This window comes from Thunnus maccoyii, chromosome 24 (genome assembly GCF_910596095.1).
Source record: "Thunnus maccoyii chromosome 24, fThuMac1.1, whole genome shotgun sequence".
In the NCBI taxonomy this organism is placed as follows: domain Eukaryota; kingdom Metazoa; phylum Chordata; class Actinopteri; order Scombriformes; family Scombridae; genus Thunnus; species Thunnus maccoyii.
In genome coordinates this window covers 9563114-9582668 of record NC_056556.1, presented here as the reverse complement: position 1 = coordinate 9582668, position 19555 = coordinate 9563114, and the positions used below count along the sequence as shown (strand labels likewise).

General features: G+C 37.6%; 2 protein-coding genes across 6 annotated transcripts in view; both read left to right on the top strand.

The window, feature by feature from the left end:
- Window positions 1-9431, top strand: part of LOC121891965 — a 203674-nt gene extending 194243 nt beyond the window's left edge. The window contains exons 3-8 of one of the 4 annotated variants that reach the window (XM_042404689.1): window positions 887-937; window positions 6211-6310; window positions 6473-6784; window positions 7074-7215; window positions 8713-8761; window positions 8892-9431. In XM_042404689.1, the coding sequence (XP_042260623.1) occupies window positions 6244-6310; window positions 6473-6784; window positions 7074-7215; window positions 8713-8761; window positions 8892-9107 (786 nt within the window). In that variant the 5' untranslated portion in view covers window positions 887-937; window positions 6211-6243 and the 3' untranslated portion in view covers window positions 9108-9431. Of the gene's footprint in view, window positions 1-876; window positions 941-1495; window positions 1533-1621; window positions 2233-6210; window positions 6311-6472; window positions 6785-7073; window positions 7216-8712; window positions 8762-8891 lie in introns of those variants that run through there. The other 3 variants (XR_006094234.1, XR_006094235.1, XR_006094233.1) reach the window with 3 other exon arrangements.
- Window positions 1-19555, top strand: part of LOC121891933 (butyrophilin-like protein 2) — a 52470-nt gene that overhangs the window by 30898 nt on the left and 2017 nt on the right. For both annotated transcript variants that reach the window (XM_042404637.1, XM_042404638.1), the window contains exon 4: window positions 14830-15171. In XM_042404637.1, coding sequence (XP_042260571.1) covers window positions 14830-15171 — 342 coding nt within the window. The remainder of the gene's footprint in view (window positions 1-14829; window positions 15172-19555) is intronic.

Sequence of the window (19555 nt, the reverse complement as noted above, 5' to 3'; positions counted from 1 at the left end):
AATAAAACGTTGGCATTGTACGTATCTGCAAACCAAGGAAACATTGAATAGGCTATCTACGTTGCCACACATGTAATAGCCTACGTATCATACCAAAATTTCAAGAAAACATATCTCAGCATTTCTAAAGTGACGTCGTTCACATGCGATCTATTTGAGCTTACTTTCCTATCAGGAGGAGGAGGGGTCGGAGATTGGTTAGTAAGTTTCTTGGCTGAAAGTTGAAAAAGGGCACGGTTCGAGACCCCCTCGAAACCAATGCCCGCTTCCCGTTTCAACCGACGGGTGGGTGTTTTTTTGTTTTTGTTTTGTTTTTTGCGAAACGTCAGGACATTTGCAGCCGATTTTATTTTTTTATTTTAACCCAAACCATGATCTTTCCCTAACCCTAACCAAGTTGTCTTTGTGCTTAAACCTAACCAGACCTTAACCACAACGTTGCCACACCATAAAACATCATTATTCAATGGATAGAAATGTTGATACGCTACGTATTACACGTGTTGAAACGTATATATTCAACGTTTCTGTGGTTTGCAGAAACGTTCAATGCCAACGTTTTGTTCTGGCGATTGGTTTGGTAATACAGTTTAAACTACATAGAGAAGACTTTGCATCCTATAGCCACAAATCGTACAATACTGATTATAAATTATAGGAATTTGAAAATAAACATCAGGCAATGGAAGTGTATAATTGATCAACAAGTAAATATCCCAGATGTCTATAATACTTGAATTGTGCACACAAACCTTGCTGTTGCTTGAAAGATGTCTGCCAGTCACATAAACTAGTCTGTAGAATACAGTTGCTGTTCATTTGTACTCAGACTGACCTATTAACCTGCATCAAGTGATGTGTGTTTGTCATTTACAGTTGTGTCCAGTTAAAACAGTGCTGTGTGAAGAGGAAGCAGCGGTTTCCTTATTATAAAAAGGTGGTAAGGTGCTGCTTATTGTCTTCAACTCATGCTCAGGCCTATAAATATGTGATGACCGCAAAAGCAAACATGTCAGTTAAATCGTGTTACATGATGTACAACTTTTACTAAGTGTAGATGTTGTGAGATATAAAGCAGGTGATACTTTGTATGAGTTGGATTCTTTTGGATCCAGCGCCAAGAGCGGTCTGAACACATGACTGTAGATCTGATGTTTGAAGATCTGACATATTTTCTTGCTGTATTCTGTTTCACCTTCAGAATGTCTTAATATGAAAGCAGTCATGTCTTGCACTTCTTTTTGAGAAGAGAAACCAGATTGTACCTCCTGAGAGAGTTTGAGGTTTAGGTACTGTAGGAACAAAAAGAGAAACATATTTTTGACTGAAGGGAGACTTTAAATGTTTCTTTACAAATAAAGCAAATACTAATGCAAATACTAATGCTAATGCCTTTACACTATTTTAGAGGCTACATCAATTGTACAAATTTTGATCCTACATATGGAAACATTAAACTATTTTGTAACGATGTATTTCCATATTTATCCAACAGAAGACAACCTGAACTAACGACCAGTCTTCCACATACGGTAATGTACACAAAAATGTTGCCCCTACTTTGTTTGTGCTGTTCATTTAACTTAATGAAACATATTTTAAAATATCTGTCACTTTGCAGGAACCAGAGGAAATTGAGCCGTACAACACCTTCATGCAGACAGAGAATGTGCTTTATTCAACTACTGAAATACAAACTTCTAATACTGATTATTCAAATGTCACCAGAGTGGTGATGAATTTAGAGATGCCTTTGTAGGGCTTTAATTATACAATATCCAGTATAATGTGATGCATGTTTTCCTATTGAATAATAAGTGAAACAAAGCCTGATGTCCACAAGGTGGCACTATTTTACATACATTGGTATTTCACTCTCCTGTATGACTGATGCTTAAAATGTATTTCATTCTAAAACATTCAAGCTTAATAGTTTTGTGTAAATTGTATTTTATTTGTAAGTTTAATGTTTTAAGAGAGCAGTAAGGGCAATATACTGTTTATAAAACATAAGATCAGAATTAATTATGTAATGAATAAATGGTTAAAACTGCTTGTTCTTTTGATGTCCGATATTCAGTTTGTCAAATTGCTGCAAAGCTGTAAAAGTGAAATATTTAACTACTAGTAAGTTTATTAAATCAGGTTTCACAGATAAAACTTCATAAATGTCTGTCAGTAAATATTTGAATAATGTGTAAATTAAAATGAAATAAAATGTGTTCAACTTGAGGGTAAAACTTCATATTGGCTCTTAGAGGATCCAAGTCCAAGATTGTTCAACATGTGACTGCAGACCTGATGTTTATAGACATGTTTTCTTTCATGCACCTATTGTTTTACCTTCAGAGTGTCTTAATGTGAAAGCAGGAGCAGTCATGTCTTGCACTTCCTTTTAAGCGGAGTAGAGACACCAGCTCGTACCTCTGTGAGAGTTTGAGGTTTAGGTTTCTAAAGAGCAGGTACAAGGCGAGTGTCAGTTCCTCCCCTTCAGTACAATAAACTGTTAGCAGCACTTAAACTGTTGCTCAGACCTCTTGACCAGCTTGAATGTTTGGGAACTGTGGTTTGTTCTGCTTCTGCTGCTACCTGCGTATAACAACAGCCAAGGTACTGTACAGGAACTAGTTTTCATAATTTATCATTTAAGACTGCCATTGTTTTCTAATATTTGGTTTAAAAAGAAAAATCTATTTCATGCTGACCCTTGTGAAAACCACTGGGAGAGAACCATATGTCACTCCAGTATGCACCAATGAAACACTGAATATCATCACATTTGTAGTAAGATCAGAGCAGAGTGCAGCTTGGCATACTGTTATGACTCAGAGGTCCTTTGAGCACTTTTCTGCTGTGTAATTTGTGTGTGCTTTAATTTTGTGCTTGTGTTGTGGATCTCTCTCACTCTCTCCCTCTAGGGTTCCTGCTGAGGTGTGTGTGTGTTGGGATGCAGAGAGCAGAGGCTAATTGAATGATAATGACTGTGTGAGTGTGTGGGTTGTTCCAGGGAGCTGATTGGTTCCAGCCTGCAGGGTTGCAGTTTTAAGGCCAGCTTCTTCCAGCTTCTGTTGGGCTCATCTCTCTCCACTTTCAACCAATCTGCTAGCCAACATGTTTTGATGTTCTATTTAGCTTTGCTCATGCGAAATGCCAGCCCAGGTTTTTTAGGTGTGGTTAGCAATTTTGTTTTAATCCTATTTTCTCCTGTTTTTTTGTTAGGTTAGTGGCTTGTCTTTTTGTTCTTCTTTTGTTTGAGTGCGTGAGTTTAGGTTCCTCAGCTGTAGTTACTACTGTTTGTTATTTTGCTGTTAGCCCACCCTGAAGCTTAAGAAATTCTGAATGAAAACCTAAAGTGCTGTAAATTCATTGTGGCTGGTGGTTCTTGGGAGCTGGGAAGAGGGGAGACTCACACTTTTCATGTTGCACCAGGGTTTCCCCTAGGCTGGGTCATAACAATATAGATATGAAGATTATTTTGTTGGATGTGACTCCAGATTCATACTTATGAGAAAGAATCAGTCTATATTTCTTTACCCGACCAGTTTAACACCAGTGTATAGTGGGAATTACAGCTGTGAGTATTCATATCTTGCTGGAACATCTTCTCTCCATCTTAATATCATTGTGGAAGGTAAATGTTGGATTTATTTTCTTGCTTTTGTGTTTCACATTATGAACAAGTAAAGTATCAGTATGATGTCTGTGCTTGTAGAAGAAATCAGACCCACTAAACCAGCCAAAAGTTTGGACACACCTTCCAAATCACTTGAATTACAAAGTGTCCAAACCTTTGACTGGTCCTGTACTTTGTGATATGTTACATTTTTAACTTGTTCTGCATTCATAGCTGAATACTGGGAGATAACTTGAAAAGGAACAACATTTGTTTTTGTATGTTAAAATTATGTGGTTCAAATATTTAATATTTGATTCAGAGAAGATGCCAGCATTATGTTATCTTGGTCTTTCTCCTGATACTTGTTTTGTCTTTACAATTTACTAGAAGACAAAGTTGTCAACACCAGGCTTTTGCTTTTTCCTACCACAATGGTTGTTGGTGTTATTGCATTTATCGTTCTTACTGGAGTTGTCCTTGGATTCATCCTCAGAAAATTTCTTTCCAGGTGAAAAAATCTCACTCAAATGTTTTAAAACGTTGTAAAACAATGCAGTCAGTGGTTTTGTAGGAAAGCACAGAAGAGCTGGAATGTGTGTGTGTTTGATGTGTCACTAACTCTGATATCTCCTCTTGTTTAAAGAAAGTGCTCAAGAACAGACGCATCTGGATCATCTGTATGTAAAACTCCCATCTCTTTGGTGAGTAACGTATTTACTGATCAGAGGACTGTGTGAATGGATTTGAACCTTGAAAAGTGGAGGTTTCAGTAAATGTAGTGACTCAGTGTCTCAACTATTGTTCAATATAATTAAGTCAGACTTTTAAAGGCATCATGCATTCAAATTCTGATCTTTTTTTATAGGACCGAGATGACCCAGATGACCCCTACACAAGCCTTCAGCAGCCAGCAAATAATCTCTACCAAACTATCTCCTCCAAACACCATCAACATGACGCCAAGACAACAGCCAGCAATGTGATGGAGCTGGATGATCAGGAAATAGATGAAAGAGAAACTGATCCAAGTTGGGAAAACTGTGAAAACACTCGAACCAAAAGAGAACATAAATAAGTAACTGTCTGACATTGTTTCTATAAATATATTGAGATTTATCGTCATCACAGCAAGAAAACACAGGACTTCCTGTGTAGATTCACTACTTGGTCATAAGAAATATGTGTTTAATGGATTCAAACCTTGCTGTTTCTTGCTGATTCTCTTAATAATTGCACAGTAATATAATTTAAACTACAGAGAGAAGACTTTGCATCCTATGGCCAAAAATCGTACAATATTGATTATAAATTATAGGAATTTGAAAATAAATATCAGGCAATGGAAGAATATAATTGTGAAGCTTGGTCAGGACCCCGTGTCGTCACTTTTTAACATTGAGGGTAGTCCGATAGACTTCTGTTGAGCTCCCACAACGTCTGAAATAGACGCTATGAGACCGATGACATCTATATAAGGTGACAAATTTCAGCCTGGTCGCCAGAATAAAACATTGGCATTGGACGTTTCTGCAAACCACAGATACGTTGAATATCTACGTTTCAACACCTGTAATACGGAGCATATTAACATTTCAACGATACGTATGGTATCAAGATTTCTGAAGTGACGTGGCCTACTTGACATGACATATATTTAAGCTGACTTTCTTATTAGGAAGTGGAGGGGTGGGTTTATGGCTTGTAATGTTGGAAATCAGCGCAGAGTCAGCAGAGAGAACAGTTTGAGACCACCTTAACGTTTTTATTTTTTATTTTAACCCAAACCATGATCTGGTTTTTGTGCCTAAACCTAACCAGACCTTAGCCACCGCGTTGTCACACGACGAAATATAATTATTTTTAATAGTGCATGTTGAAAAACGACTCTAAAGGGGTACCCCGTGCATTTAAAAAGTGATGCCAGGGGGTCCTGACAAAGCTTCAATAAGTGACGAGTTGGGAGTGAGAACGTGTTGGAATTGTGCACACAAACATTGCTGTTGCTTGAATGATATCTGCCAGTCACATAAACTAGTTTGTAGAGTACAGTTGCTGTTCATTTGTGCTCAGACTGACCTGTTAACCTGCATCAAGTGATGTGTGTTTGTCACTTACAATTGTGTCCAGTTAAAACTGCGCTGTGTGAAAAGGAAGCAGCGGTTTCCTTATTACAAAAAGGTGATAAGAGCATACTGCTTGCTGTTTTCTTCTCATGCTCAGGCCTATAAATATGTGATGACCGCAAAAGCAAACATGTCAGTTAAATCATGTCACATGATGAGTGTAGATATTGTAAGATATAAAGCAGGTGATACTTTGTATTAGTTGGATTCTTATGGATCCAGCTCCAAGAGTGATCTGAACACATGACTGTAGACCTGATGTTTGAAGATCTGACATATTTTCTTTCTGTATTCTACTCTGTTTCACCTTCAGAGTGTCTTAATATAAAAGCAGTCATGTCTTGCACTTCCTCCTTTCAGAAGAGAAGCTCAGTTCGTAGCTCTGTGAGAGTTTGAGGTTAGCTAGAGAACAGGCCAAAGACGTGTGTCAGTTTCCCCTCTTCAGTACAGTAAAGTCTTCACTGTCAGCAGCACTTAAACTGTTGCTCAGACCTCTTGACCAGCATGGCTGTTTGGGAACTGTGGTTTGTTCCCCTTCTGCTGCTGCCTTTTTTGTTTATTGACTGCAAAGGTACTGTACATGAACTACTTTTTATAATGTATAACTTGTTTTCTGTTTGTCTTATTGTCTTCAGTTTAAAGAGGGGAATATTTTTCTGTAAATTGCTTGTTCTACAGTAGTTCTAGCTCATTGAGCATATTCATATTGATTTATTATTGCTTTGATTTACAGTGACTCTTTTGAAAACCGCCGGGAGAGAACCATATATCACTCCAATATGCACAGATGAAACACTGAATACCATCATTCTTGTAGCATGTAAGATCAGAACAGAGAGGAGCAGAGGAGAAGAATGTTACTTGGCGTTCAAATATGGAGAGAAGATTTTTAATGGATGTGACCCCAGATTCACATTTATGAAAAAGAATCAGACTGTATTTCTTCACCTGACCAGTTTAACACCAGTGGATAGTGGGAACTATAGCTGTGAGTGTACACATCCTGGAGTAACAAATATTCTCCATCTTCATATCACTGTAGAAGGTAAACACATGTTTATTTTTCCTCATACTTTGGTAAATTTATAGTGATTATTTTCCATTGTGTTGTATTGTTAACATGGTAGTATGATGTCTATACTTCAGGTTTACAGGTCAAATCAAAGCATGCAGTAATTATAACAGGAATATAGTATTTAAAGCAGCATTAGTGCTTACAGTAATGTCCTACATCGTTTTTGGTCTTGGCTGTGGTAATTTATTGGCTTTGATTTACAGATTTAGATAATATAATATTTCAGAAGCATCTTATGTTATTTGTTTTACAATTTGAGTAAATTCCAGTGCCACTGTAGAGGTTGAAGAGGCCACAAGTTCCACAAAAATATCAATTTCCAGTACTGCTGTTGGTGTGACTGTATTCATCATTATAACTGGAGTTATCCTGGGATTTATCCACAGAAGAAAACATCACAGGTGAGAGACTGTAATATTCATATTTCATATTTTCAGTACATTATTTTTTGAATGCTCTTAAACTATATGTTAAACAATATAAATATGATTATATCAACTGTGGTTCATTTACATGCAGTTTTTTCAACACTTGTTCTCATTTTGTAAGTCAAGTATATCATTTAAAAAGTATATTTCTTTAATGATATCACCTGTCATACATGTTTATCTCATTTTGAATGAAATTCACTGTAGTCACATATAACAAGATCTTGACTTTCAGGTTTATATGAAACAATGAAGGAAGACGTGATGTTTCATTTCCTGTCTCGTCTAATAAAATAGACCACAAAATTCAGAGTACATTATTTATTCCTACCAGGAATGAACTGTGGTCTTACTACATTTATCAGTTACTGGAGTTATCCTTGTATTCATCCTCAGAAAAATTCATTGCAGGTGAAAAATTCTGACTTAAAAGTATAATATGTAATTATTTTACATTAAAATGTCCAAAAACAACTAGACCTAAATCTGTAATTTTAAGCAAAGTAACGGACCATTTCATTTGGTTGCCTGTCAATGGCGTCATACCTCCTCAACCAAAGAGTATAGTGCACCAGATGCATGCCTCGGCGCAGTGTTAGTCCGCTACAACGGCGTCTACCAAAGAGTAACTTACACACATACAAGATAGTACATTAGCGTTGTGGTTGTTTGACAGAAACTGTTATAAATTGACTTTTACTCAGTTGTAAGCCACATTTTTGTGATAAATTTTGGTCGTTTTTAACTATATCTTTTAGCTGGATGAAGGATTTTAGTCATTGGACGTCTGGATCTTAAGTTATCAGAGAATTAAACTGGGCAAACGCAGCAGCTCAGCTAACAGCCCCCTATAGGACGTTTAAAGTGAAACAGCTTTAATTAGTATTTTTAACAATTTTAATCTAAATGTACGTTTGTTTTTGGAGAGGAGGAGACTTCTGCAGATGATTCGGCTCCCAGTAGAAACCTGCCGAACGTCTGGATCTAAAATTACAAGAGAAATAAACCGAACAAGTGTTAGCAGCAGCTCAGCTAACAGCCCATACTGGACATCTGGTGCTCGCTGATCATCGTCAGAGAAACACGTTTTTTTAGGTGAAACTGCTTTATTTAGTGTTAACCTGTAATCACTGGGTCTGTTTGTTTTGGAGAGGAGGAGACCTCTGTGGGTAATTCGGCTCCGGGTAAAAACATCCTGAAAGATGAACACTGGAGTAATCCTATCCCGGTGAAGCTGATTATTTAGTAATGAAGACAACAATTCCCATGATCCCTTGCTTCTTCACACCGTCATCACACTCCATCTTTTGCTATTGTTTTGATTGAGAGACCCCTAGCGGCTGAAATTACATATTGTGCTTTTAACCTTGTAAAATAATGCAGTCAGTGGTTTTGCTGGAAAGTACAGAAGAGCTGGTGTGTGTGTGTGTTTGATGTTTCACTAACTCTGATATCTCTTCTTATTTAAAGAAACTCTTCAAGAACAGACACAGCTGGATCATCTGTATGTAAAACTCCCGTGAGTAATGTACTTTCTGATCAGAGGAGTGTGTGAGTGGATTTGAACCTTGAAAAGTGGAGGTTTCAGTAAATGTAAATTAAGTCAGACTTTTAAGGCATCATGCATTCAAATTCTGACCTTTTTATAGACCGGAGATGACCCAGATGACCCCTACACAAGCCTTCAGCAGCCAGCAAATAATCTCTACCAAACCATCTCCTCAATACACCATCAACATGACGCCAAGACAACAGCCAGCAATGTGATGGAGCTGGATGATCAGGAAATAGATGGAAGAGAAACTGATCCAAGTTGGGAAAACTATGAAAACATACAGCAAGAAAACACAGGACGTTTTGTGTAGATTCACTACTTGGTCATAAGAGATACGTGTTTAATGGATTGTGGTGTGAGTCTAATATATCCCAGGTTCAACCACAACAGCATCTTAATGTAGTTATTAGCATTGTGACTTGTTCTTGCATGCTGTTTCATGAGGCTAATAGCTAGAAGTTTCTAGTCACATTCTTCAATCAGATAGGATTGATATTTTCCAAAAGCTAACAGCATGAAACCTCAACATCTCTGATTCTTTCTTGCTTACTGCTTACTTGTTACTGAGTTTGGCTAGTTTGTTCAGAAATGCTCTGTGTAAAACTGTTGCAGTGGGCGATAAAATCAACAAATACAATAAAGTATGTAACATATAACTCCCTCCTCTAGTATCACTATTTTTTTTTTTAACACACAAACCTTGTTATGAGTAATGTACCTCACATCCTTCCTGAGTTGGAGATTCATCACAAAAGCTGAGGCCATTTTCTGATTCTTATTATTGATATAAATTAATGGAATTTGAGAATAAATATCAGGCAATGGAAGTGTATGATTGTGATCAACAAGTAAATATCCCAGATGTCTATAATACTTGAATTGTGCACACAAACCTCGCTGTTGCTAGAAAGATGTCTGCCAGTCACATAAACTAGTTTGTAGAATACAGTTTCTGTTCATTTGTGCTCAGACTGACCTGTTAACCTGCATCAAGTGATGTGTGTTTGTCACTTACAATTGTGTCCAGTTAAAACAGCGCTGTGTGAAGAGGAAGCAGCGGTTTCCTTGTTAGAAAAAGGTGGTAAGAACATGCTGCTTACTGTCTTTATCTCACGCACATGGTGATGACCACAAAAGCAAACATGTCAGTTAAATCATGTTAAATGATGTACAACTTTTACTAAGTGTAGATGTTGTAAGATATAAAGCAGGTGATAGTTTTCTTTTTCTTTTAAGAAAACATCACACTAGCTCGTAACTCTTAGAGAGTTTGAGGTTTAGGTTTCTAAAGATCAGGTCAAAGGCGTGTGACGGTTTGTTTTTGCTGTCATGCTTCAGGTGGATGCTCTATGTCTGCGTCTAGAGGAGAAAGAGTCCTTCCTTAACAAGAAAACTAAGCAGCTGCAGGACCTGACGGAGGAGAAGGGCATTCTTGCTTTAGAAATCAGGGGAATGAAGGACATGTTAGAGGTCAAAAAAAGGAAGATCAATGTCCTGCAGAAAAAGGTAAGAATCAGAGTTGAAGAAAACTTGGCCATTTAAAGGGTGTATGAAGGAAGGAAAGGAGATTTTAAGAGGAAAATGTCCGAACCATTCACAGACTACTAGTATTATATATACACCAAACTTGGTTGAGTTAGTGGAGGTCTATGTAGGTGTACTCCAGCTGTAGTATGAGAACGATGAGGGGAACGAGATGTTCTGTCAGATTCTTGTGTTCTGGACTAAACCAGTTGCTCTCGGAAAATACAAAGCAGAGTGGTTACTCTCTCCATTAAGAGTGAGAGAGTCTCTGTTGCTCTCAGGGGGAAAGTTTCCATAGAAAGACAAGCAAGATGATATTTCTGCCTCACTGGCTCTAGTGTGTGTGTGCTATAAATACTCGTACAGTGCTACTCCCCCTCTCACTCTGACCTGCTCACACCTCCTCTCCCTCATCTATCCACTTTCATCTCTCTCTTTGTAGTCTCTCTTGATTTAAAAATATGTAATAACATGTTTCCCCTTGATGTGTTTTTTTTTTGTTTGGTTTTGTCTCTCTGTTGTGTCAGTCATATGTTGAACATACACTAAATTAGATGCTGCACATATTATATTGTCTCTAAATAATTAGTTCACATTCTTGTTTCTTTTTAAATGTATTTATATGATGCATTTCTTCCTGCAGAAGCAATGAAAAATGCTTCTTTATAAATCCCAGGCACATTTCAAACTATGAAAATGACGTTGTCTGTAGCGAGTATTAATCTTCAAAGACTTTTGTAATCTCCAAGCTTTGCTATTACACCAACTTTAAATGCCACTGTGGTTTTTGATATCATGCTAGTTACCTCTGTTTTTCTGCTTTTTCTCTCCCCGGTGCCTCCACCATCCACCCGGTCTCCTCCTCACACGCAAATTGAGAACCTGCAGGAGCAGCTGCGGGACAAAGACAAGCAGCTGGGGAGCTTGAAAGGCAGGGTCAAGTCTCTGCAGACCGACTCCAGTAACACAGACACTGCCCTGGCCACGCTGGAGGAGGCGCTGTCGGAGAAAGCCAAAGCCGAGGGGCCCTTTAGCATGGTCACCTTTAGATTTAAGCCTTGACTTTGGAGCAGCCAGAATGGCCCCACCTGAGGATCTAAGGTTGCGGGCTGGCTCGTACGGGGTCAGCATTTCTGTTATGTAGCTTGGACCCAGATGTGCTTTAAAAATGATCAGTAAAATCTTAAAACCATTTCTAAAACGAACAGGGAGCCAATGGAGAGAAGCCAGGATATGGGTGATGTGATGTCGTCTGTTAAAATGAGTAAGAAGCCTAGCGGCTGCGTTCTGAGCTAGTTAGAGACGAGACAGCGATTTTTGTTTTATGCCAGAAAGGAGGGAATTGCAGTAGTGTAGTCTGGAGACAATGAGAGCATGGATGATTTTTTTCCAGGTCAGGGTGAGAGAGCATTGGCTTAACTCTAGAAAAGATTCTTATTTGGAGGAAGCAGGACTGGACAACTTTTTTAATGTGCGGTTCGAAACTTAAATCAGAATCAAATAGTACTGCTAGCTTTCTGGCAGTGGGTTTCATGTTGGTGGAAAGGGGACCAAGACTGATGGGATTTTTCGGATTTGGGGGACTGAACGGTATGATTTCTGTTTTTGAGTTGTTGAGTTGAAGGAAGGTTTGTGCCATCCGACAGTTGACATCACTGAGACAATCTACAGCAGCAGCTAGGCTTCTTGGGTCATTGGGTCTGAGGACAAGGTATATCCATGTGTCATCTGCATAGCAATGAAAAGAAACGTGTCGTTGAATAATTTGGCCAAGTGGAAGCATGTAGATGAAACTACTTTTTCTAAAACTTTGCTTAAAAAGGGAAGTTTAGAAATTGGTCTAAAATAATTAAAAACTGAAGGATCGAGGTTAGGTTTCTTTAAAAGGGGTCGTACCACAGCATGTTTAAAAATAGAGGGAAAAAATCAATTTTCTAAAGAGCTATTAATAATCAATAAAATACTGGGGCCAACTATATAAATAACTTCTTTGAGAAATTTTGTGGGAATAGCATTAAGGTTGCACGTGGATGGGCTTCATGTGGGCTATGATATCAGATAAAAATGACAGATATAGGTTTAAAATTACTAAAATAATAGTGACTGTCCCTGCTGGTATATAAAACATGGGCTGGGGGGGGGATTAAACCTAAAAAATAACGGTGTAGCTTTTCAGATTTTGTCAATGACTGTTTCATTACATTATAAATCAGAATGTTAAGCTGTAAAAAAAACCCATGCAGGTGTATCTACAACCCCCAACCCCCCTGTCTGTTTCACACTTCCATCTAATTATATTGGCCTACATAACTACTTATTTTCACATTGATACCAACAGAGATCAGTATAGTTGAGTTGAAACTTTCAGCAATGGCACAAGCTGCAGTCATGACGATCTTTTTTGTTTTGGGAGTCTTTCCAAAAGGTAAGAGAGAGATGTTACAGTAGTTTGTACTTTTACAGGAGTAATATTTTCTGCTGAGATTGAAGGCACTGTGGAGGATTCCTGTGTATTTTTAATTCTAACTCAAAGTGAATGTTTTGAGAAGAAATATTGAATCCTGCTGATTTATTTTTGTTTCCCACATTAAAAGTGCGACAGGTGAATGTTTCTTGCTGGTAACAATTTTTATTTACAGCAAACTAAGACAAAAAAAGCAACATCTGTAATTTATTAGAAATTTAATTACAATTAATAAGTCTGTCTCAAAAACAGCTACATGTTCTTCCTGTTTTCAACATCTATGTACACCACAACCAACCACTGACACATTTATGAGTTAACATGAAGCTTAAAGTGACTTAAACTCTTTTTCACTTTTAACATCACTGTTCAGTCTCTATAATAAAATTTAGTGCTTTACCTGCAGCCTGTCCTACTTAATGGGGAAACTACAACTCAGGAGCTGGAGTTACATCTCTCTATATAAAGCAAGGAATCTCTGTCTGTCTGTCTGTATGTATGTTTGTCCTTCGCGTATCTTGAGAACCGCTCATCCGATCTACTTCATACCTGGCAGTGTTAGTGTTAAGTTTTTTTGGATGAGAGGTTCTCGAGAAATATATGAAAATACCTCATAAACAAAGTTGATTATTTTTCTTCTGCCCATGGAGTCAACAAGCGGAAATACAGAGAGCACCACTCTGCCATTGCAACTCATATTGTGGTCAGAGAACTTTGTATGTATGTTCAAGACATAGTGCAGGATGTCAGGCACCACAGTTCATCCGATCAATTTCAACTCAACTCAAAGTTGTAGTCTCCAGACATTCTGCATGTGAGGCATTTAGGGAGCATGGGTAAATTGTAGCATCTACTTATAGCCTGCAGTGACGTGTTTAGGGAACATCAGTAAATTATACCATCTACCGATAGTCTACATGAGAGGCGTTTGGGGGGGTGGGCACTGTTCTCTTTAAGTATTACAAAATTGGGCTGTTCCGAACAGGCACGTTTTGAATGGGCACTGCACTAGCCTATCTACTAAAGCAAGGAATCACTGTCTGTATGTCCTTTGTGTATCTCTTGAATCATTCATCTGATCAACTCCACACTTGGCGAGTGCATTGCTGGAAAAAAAAGGGAGTGCTGTGTCGAATTTGGTGCAATTTGGACATGCAGCATGATAAACATTAATAATTTTAAACTCTGAATAAACAATCAATCAGCCACTCTCCTCTGCTGCGGCAGGTCATCTGGGTTCTGCTACTGTACCTCATGATCAGGGCTTTGTAACCCTGCCATAAGAAAGAGGAGGGGACAACATCTCTCTTCCTTTGATAGTTAGGCTTTGTTGTGGGTTTCCTGAGTCATTTTAAAAAAGACGAGAAAAAGAGAGAGAGCACGTGCTGAGAGCACGGGTGAGCATCAGAGAGATAGTGGTGGAAAGTTTTCCCTGAAACAGAGAAAGCCTGTGAATGACACGTTATTTCTGATTACAGCGGTTATGTTCTAAAGCAAAAATAAAAAACCATTATTTATATATATATATATATATGTGTGTGTGTGTACATATATATATATGGGCTCTGACTTGCTGAGCGGGACAAAGGCACACACCCCGCTCAGTTAAACTGCCTGAGAGGAAAGAACGAGCACACACAGGTGAAAAAAACAGAGGCGGAGGAAGTAAAACTAGCCAATAGGAGCGCAGACACATTTGATTGGCAGAAGAATCAACCAGTGGAAGTCTCACTGGTGAAGTTTCTGTCTGGATTAAAACCATTTAATTTACTAAATCCTAATCGTTTGAATTGATACATTTGTCAATTGATATATATATATATATGTGTGTGTGTGTGTGTGTGTGTGTGTGTGTGTGTGGTTCTCGAGAAATAATAAGCAATCTGCCTGTTCAGAACAGGCGTGTTTTGAATAGGCAATGCACTAGTTACAAATCAATTTGAGCAGTTAAGTATCAATTTATAACAGATAATGTGTTGAAATGCTCACATCAACCTAAAGTTCACACACAGCTTAAACTCCATATTTCTTTTCCTCCATGCAGGTCTAACAGCTGTGATACAAACACAGCAGACTGTGATGGCAGCAGTAGGAGAAGATGTCCATCTCAGCTGTCAGCTCATGCAGTCTAGAGATGTTCTTCAGGTCACATGGCAGAAACTTTCACCTGAGGGGAAGAAGAATAATCTTGGCAGCTACAACAAATACTTTGGGCAAAAAGTGAATCCTGGTTTTCAGGGGAAAGTGGAGTTTAAAGATGCTGGACTGCAGAACTGCTCCATAGTTATCAGGAAGGTGATGGAGCAGGATGAAGGCTGCTATCTCTGTTTGTTTAACACGTATCCTGATGGTTCTCTGACAGGCAGAACCTGCCTCCAACTCTATGGTGAGCTCCTCTCTTCACTTTTGAAGACATATTTGTGGCGAATTACAGTTTTAACTTGTTTCACATTGATGGCAGTTAGAAATGATGGCTGTTAAATTGTCTGCTTGCGTCATTGTGCCATGAAATGCAAATACTTCAAACCACAAAAAGCATGTTGTACATACTCTGCATTTCACACACTTTGCATCATAATTTTGTGTCATAAAAGTTGATTTTATTCCCAAATGTAAGAAGACATGATGGTCATGATATTTCAATTATATTATTATTATATCAGATTCCTCAATTTGTGAAATTAAATCTAGGAAACAGAGACAACTGCTCATCAAAATGTCCAAGAACCCAAAGATTTCTTAAAATACTTGTTTTATTCAGTCTAAAGCTCAAATATATTTGATTTATAATGTTATAACAGAGGAAATCAGCAAACTAGTTGATTTTTTTAACAGTTTGCTCCATGTGATATTTGTTTAATGTTTTGTCTTTGCAGAGCTGCATGAACCCATTCTACAAATCAGAGAATCAAACTCTACTGAAGAGACAGTTGTGTCCTGCTCGGCCACAGGTCGTCCTGCTCCCACAGTAACTCTGAATGTCCCACAACAAGACCTCTACTTCTCTCACAGCAGCACAGTCAGTGTCACCAACACCAACGGTACAGTCACCGTCACCACTACAGCTGTGCTGTCTGGTTTCCATGGAAACAACATACAGGTTGGATGTGCAGCAAGACTGCTCTCAGTCCCTGAAATTCAGGTGTTTAAGACGATTCCTGTGATGAAACAATCATCTGCTGATGGTGAGAAACACTTCCAAAACCACAGATTTATAGATAGATCATCACTTTATGATTCTGATATTTGTTTTTCTTTCTTCAGATTTTAATGATGAATCTGGATCCAATAAGTGTAAGTTAACCTTAAAGTTGTCTCAAGTCAAAATTTACATTTAAACTGTAGTTGCTTTATGAATGTTTAGTGTTTCATATCACATTTTTTCCTCTTTTTCTCATAGATTTCACTTTGATCATTACATTGATCACAACAGTGGTCATTGTTTGTGTTGCTGTAGTCGTCACTGTCCTGCTCAGACATAAACATAAGAACAGGTAATTTCAACTTTCAGCTCAATATCTGTCTTGTTGTGATACCAGTGTCTCACAGTTAATATGGTAATAATTTATTGACATTAAGAGGAAACACAGAGCTTAAAGAATCTATACAGACAACACCTATAAATAAATAATATATAAATGTTCTTAAATCCTTCATTCTGTCACACAGGGGGAGATGGAGATGACACAAGAACCAATGAAAGACCCTGATGAGTAAGACAATTTCATAATTATTCACTTGTTTATATTTATTATTAATTGCTTCTTCAGAAAATGATTTAATCTGTCTTCTCTTTGTCTGTTAGGGTTAGGGTTAGGGTTAGTATTTAAGTTCCTTTCTGTCTCTATATCTCTCTAACTAATGTGTTATTTATACATGAAGCTGATTCTGATGCACTTTACTCTTCATGGTCCATTGTGTACTCATAGTCAGCCTGTTTATCCAAATAACTGTTAACTGTCAGAGTCATTCAGTGATAGAAATATGTATGATGTATTGTGATAATGTGAGTGGAAATTGACTCATGTCTTGTTTTTATCTGAAGGTGAATCTGGAGAACGAACAGATCAGGAAACGGTCATCTGAGAAGAAAGATCCAAAAGAGGAGAAACCAAAATCCTCACTTCAAGATATAGTTAAAGATCTATTTAGTGACAAACAATCCACAAGACTGTAGTTTCAATACGAAGTCAGTCAGACTTGAACAAAGCTGCATCAAAGCATGTGTTGGTAAAATGTTCAGACATTGTAAAAGAATCAAAATGTGTCCTGAACAAAATGAATCTCTTATCTTTTATCTCCAGATCAAAAAGGTTAATGTACAAAGACGTTTTGATATTTTTGTACTATTTTTTAAAAATATTTTCTTATACTATTTTAAACATTTTAAGATAAAATAAATCATTGAATGTTACTTTTGACTCAGAGAGGAACTACTTTAATGTCTCTGACATGTTGAATACAACCAGTTTCTCTTCTTTCTTGCTGTTTGTTGGGACTTTAAATTCTACCAAGTATTTTGTAACATCTATAATATAATTCAGATATATTGTTTTAATATATAATGTTAATAGATATATTGTTTTCACTTTATTGTTGGCTATACATTTTTTAAGTTTTAAGTTTTTTAAGTAAAATGGATATAATTTTTTTGTTTTGTCCCTTGCACTGTTTACCACTGCTTCTTGTCTTTTTAGGTTATTTTTTGTATTAAATGAATTTTGTCAAAGATAAAATTACGCTGAATGTAAATAATGAATGTGTGTTATTCCAGTAAAGATGCAGTTTTTCTGTAAAACCACACAACAGCTGCCACTAACGTGTGCTCAGCTTGTTTCTCTAACTTAAGATCCAGAAATCTGATGACTGAAAACCTTTATCCGGTTAAAATATATACTGAAAGACGACCAGGATTTAAAAAGTTTATCATAAAAATGTGGCTTAAAACTGGATAAAAGTCAATTTATCAAATGAAACGGACCGTTACCTTGATTAAAATTAAGTATTTCTCTATTTTTGAAAATTGTTTGAAACATTTAGAATAATGTAGACAGGTCAACAAAATATATAACATAGTTCCAGTCGTTTTTAGACATTTTAATGCAGAATATATAGTTACATATTTCAGCTTTAAAGTGGGACTGCGGGACTTTTGTCTCCCCCTCCTGGCAGTGAGAGTAATTACAACATTGTTGACACATGCTTTACATCCTAGGTTCCGCCGTGGCCTACTCTGTCGCTCCTGTTGTGGCTGTAAAACGTGGATAAATTGTTTTGAGCGTCACACAACCCCGCAAAATGACTCATTTCACAGAGTTTGATCCATTCGGTCCAATAACATCTGGAAAGTCTAGAAGAGCCACACGATTAAAGAGGTACTACACACTAAAATGTGTTTTTGAAATGTTCACTAAATGATATGACTATACTGGGATAAAACAGTTCAATGCTGGTGTTAATATTGACATTGACACCAAATTTATAAAAACTGGCATTTCATGGGTTGACAATGGCTCAACCTGTCACCTGCTGTTTAAAATCGGCCCTGAATAAGGGGGGGGGGGGGGGGGGGGGGGGGGGGGCAATGCTGACAACAGAAATCCTCCTCGTATCTCCACCTGCAGCCCTTCAACTGTCTGTTCCTGCAGTTGTCAGCTGGTAAAATCTTGTTTTGAAATGTTTAATCGCGGTGTAACCGGAGCTCCACCGAGTCTGTCCCTTCTTGTCTGTCAGCTGAAGCTGTCCGCTGCTGGAGCAGAGCTGCAGAGCTGCGGTCTGACAGGTTCAGTAACAACTCCGGTTACACCATGATTTCATATTTTAAAAAAAGGTTTCACCAGCTGATAGCTGCAGGCACAGACAGCCGGAGAGTTAAAGAGCTTCTGGCTCGTTTAAATGTCGTTGCACTATTTGTCCTCCTATTATTATTATCCTTATTATTATTGTTGTTGTTGTTGTTGTTGTTGTTGGTATATATGTCACTGAGAAACCCCTGCCCTCCTGCCTCACACAGTAGTATGAATTACTACTATAACCTCCTACCTGTGGTTATTTTAGGGCTTAAATATACAACAATATTGAAAGCAGCAAATGTGTGCAAATTTAAACTTTGCTGAAACTGAGGACAACGACTGAAAGCGAAAGTAATTTCATGTTCATGCTGGAGCGGGTTGTTACACTTTAAAAGGGGAGAGGGGTCATATCTGCAGGTTGAATCAGCGGTTTATTAGAAGTGAGTCCCGTTATGTCGTTTATAGAGGGATTTATTCTAGGGTTTACTTAGCTATATTATTTTTATATTGACACCTACTTACTTATTTATAGTCTCCCATAGCAAGACCTTTCTGCAAAGCGCTCCTGTGGACTTTTAATTATTGGTGCACATACAGCAGCAATGGTAAACCGTGCAGTCTTATATTTCCTTTTTATAGTGGAGGTTTTTCCAAAAGGTAAGACAAAAGGAATCCATAATTATGATGTGCGTTACAGTTGGTTTTAAAGTAATTTGTTGTGAGTAGGTTTAGTTTGTTTGTTTGTTTAGATCCCCATTAGCTACTGTATTGTAACAGTATTCTTCCAGGGGTCCCCATAAGTATTTTTTAACAACATTGTAATAACAGAAGATGCATCAATACACACCCGTATTCATACTCACAATACATAACACAACTACTATGACACAGAACAACCGACCCAAAACCTGTCTAATACAAAGGCAACGATAGATCCATATAATCATTTCATCTCTTAATAATTGAGAAAAGAAATCA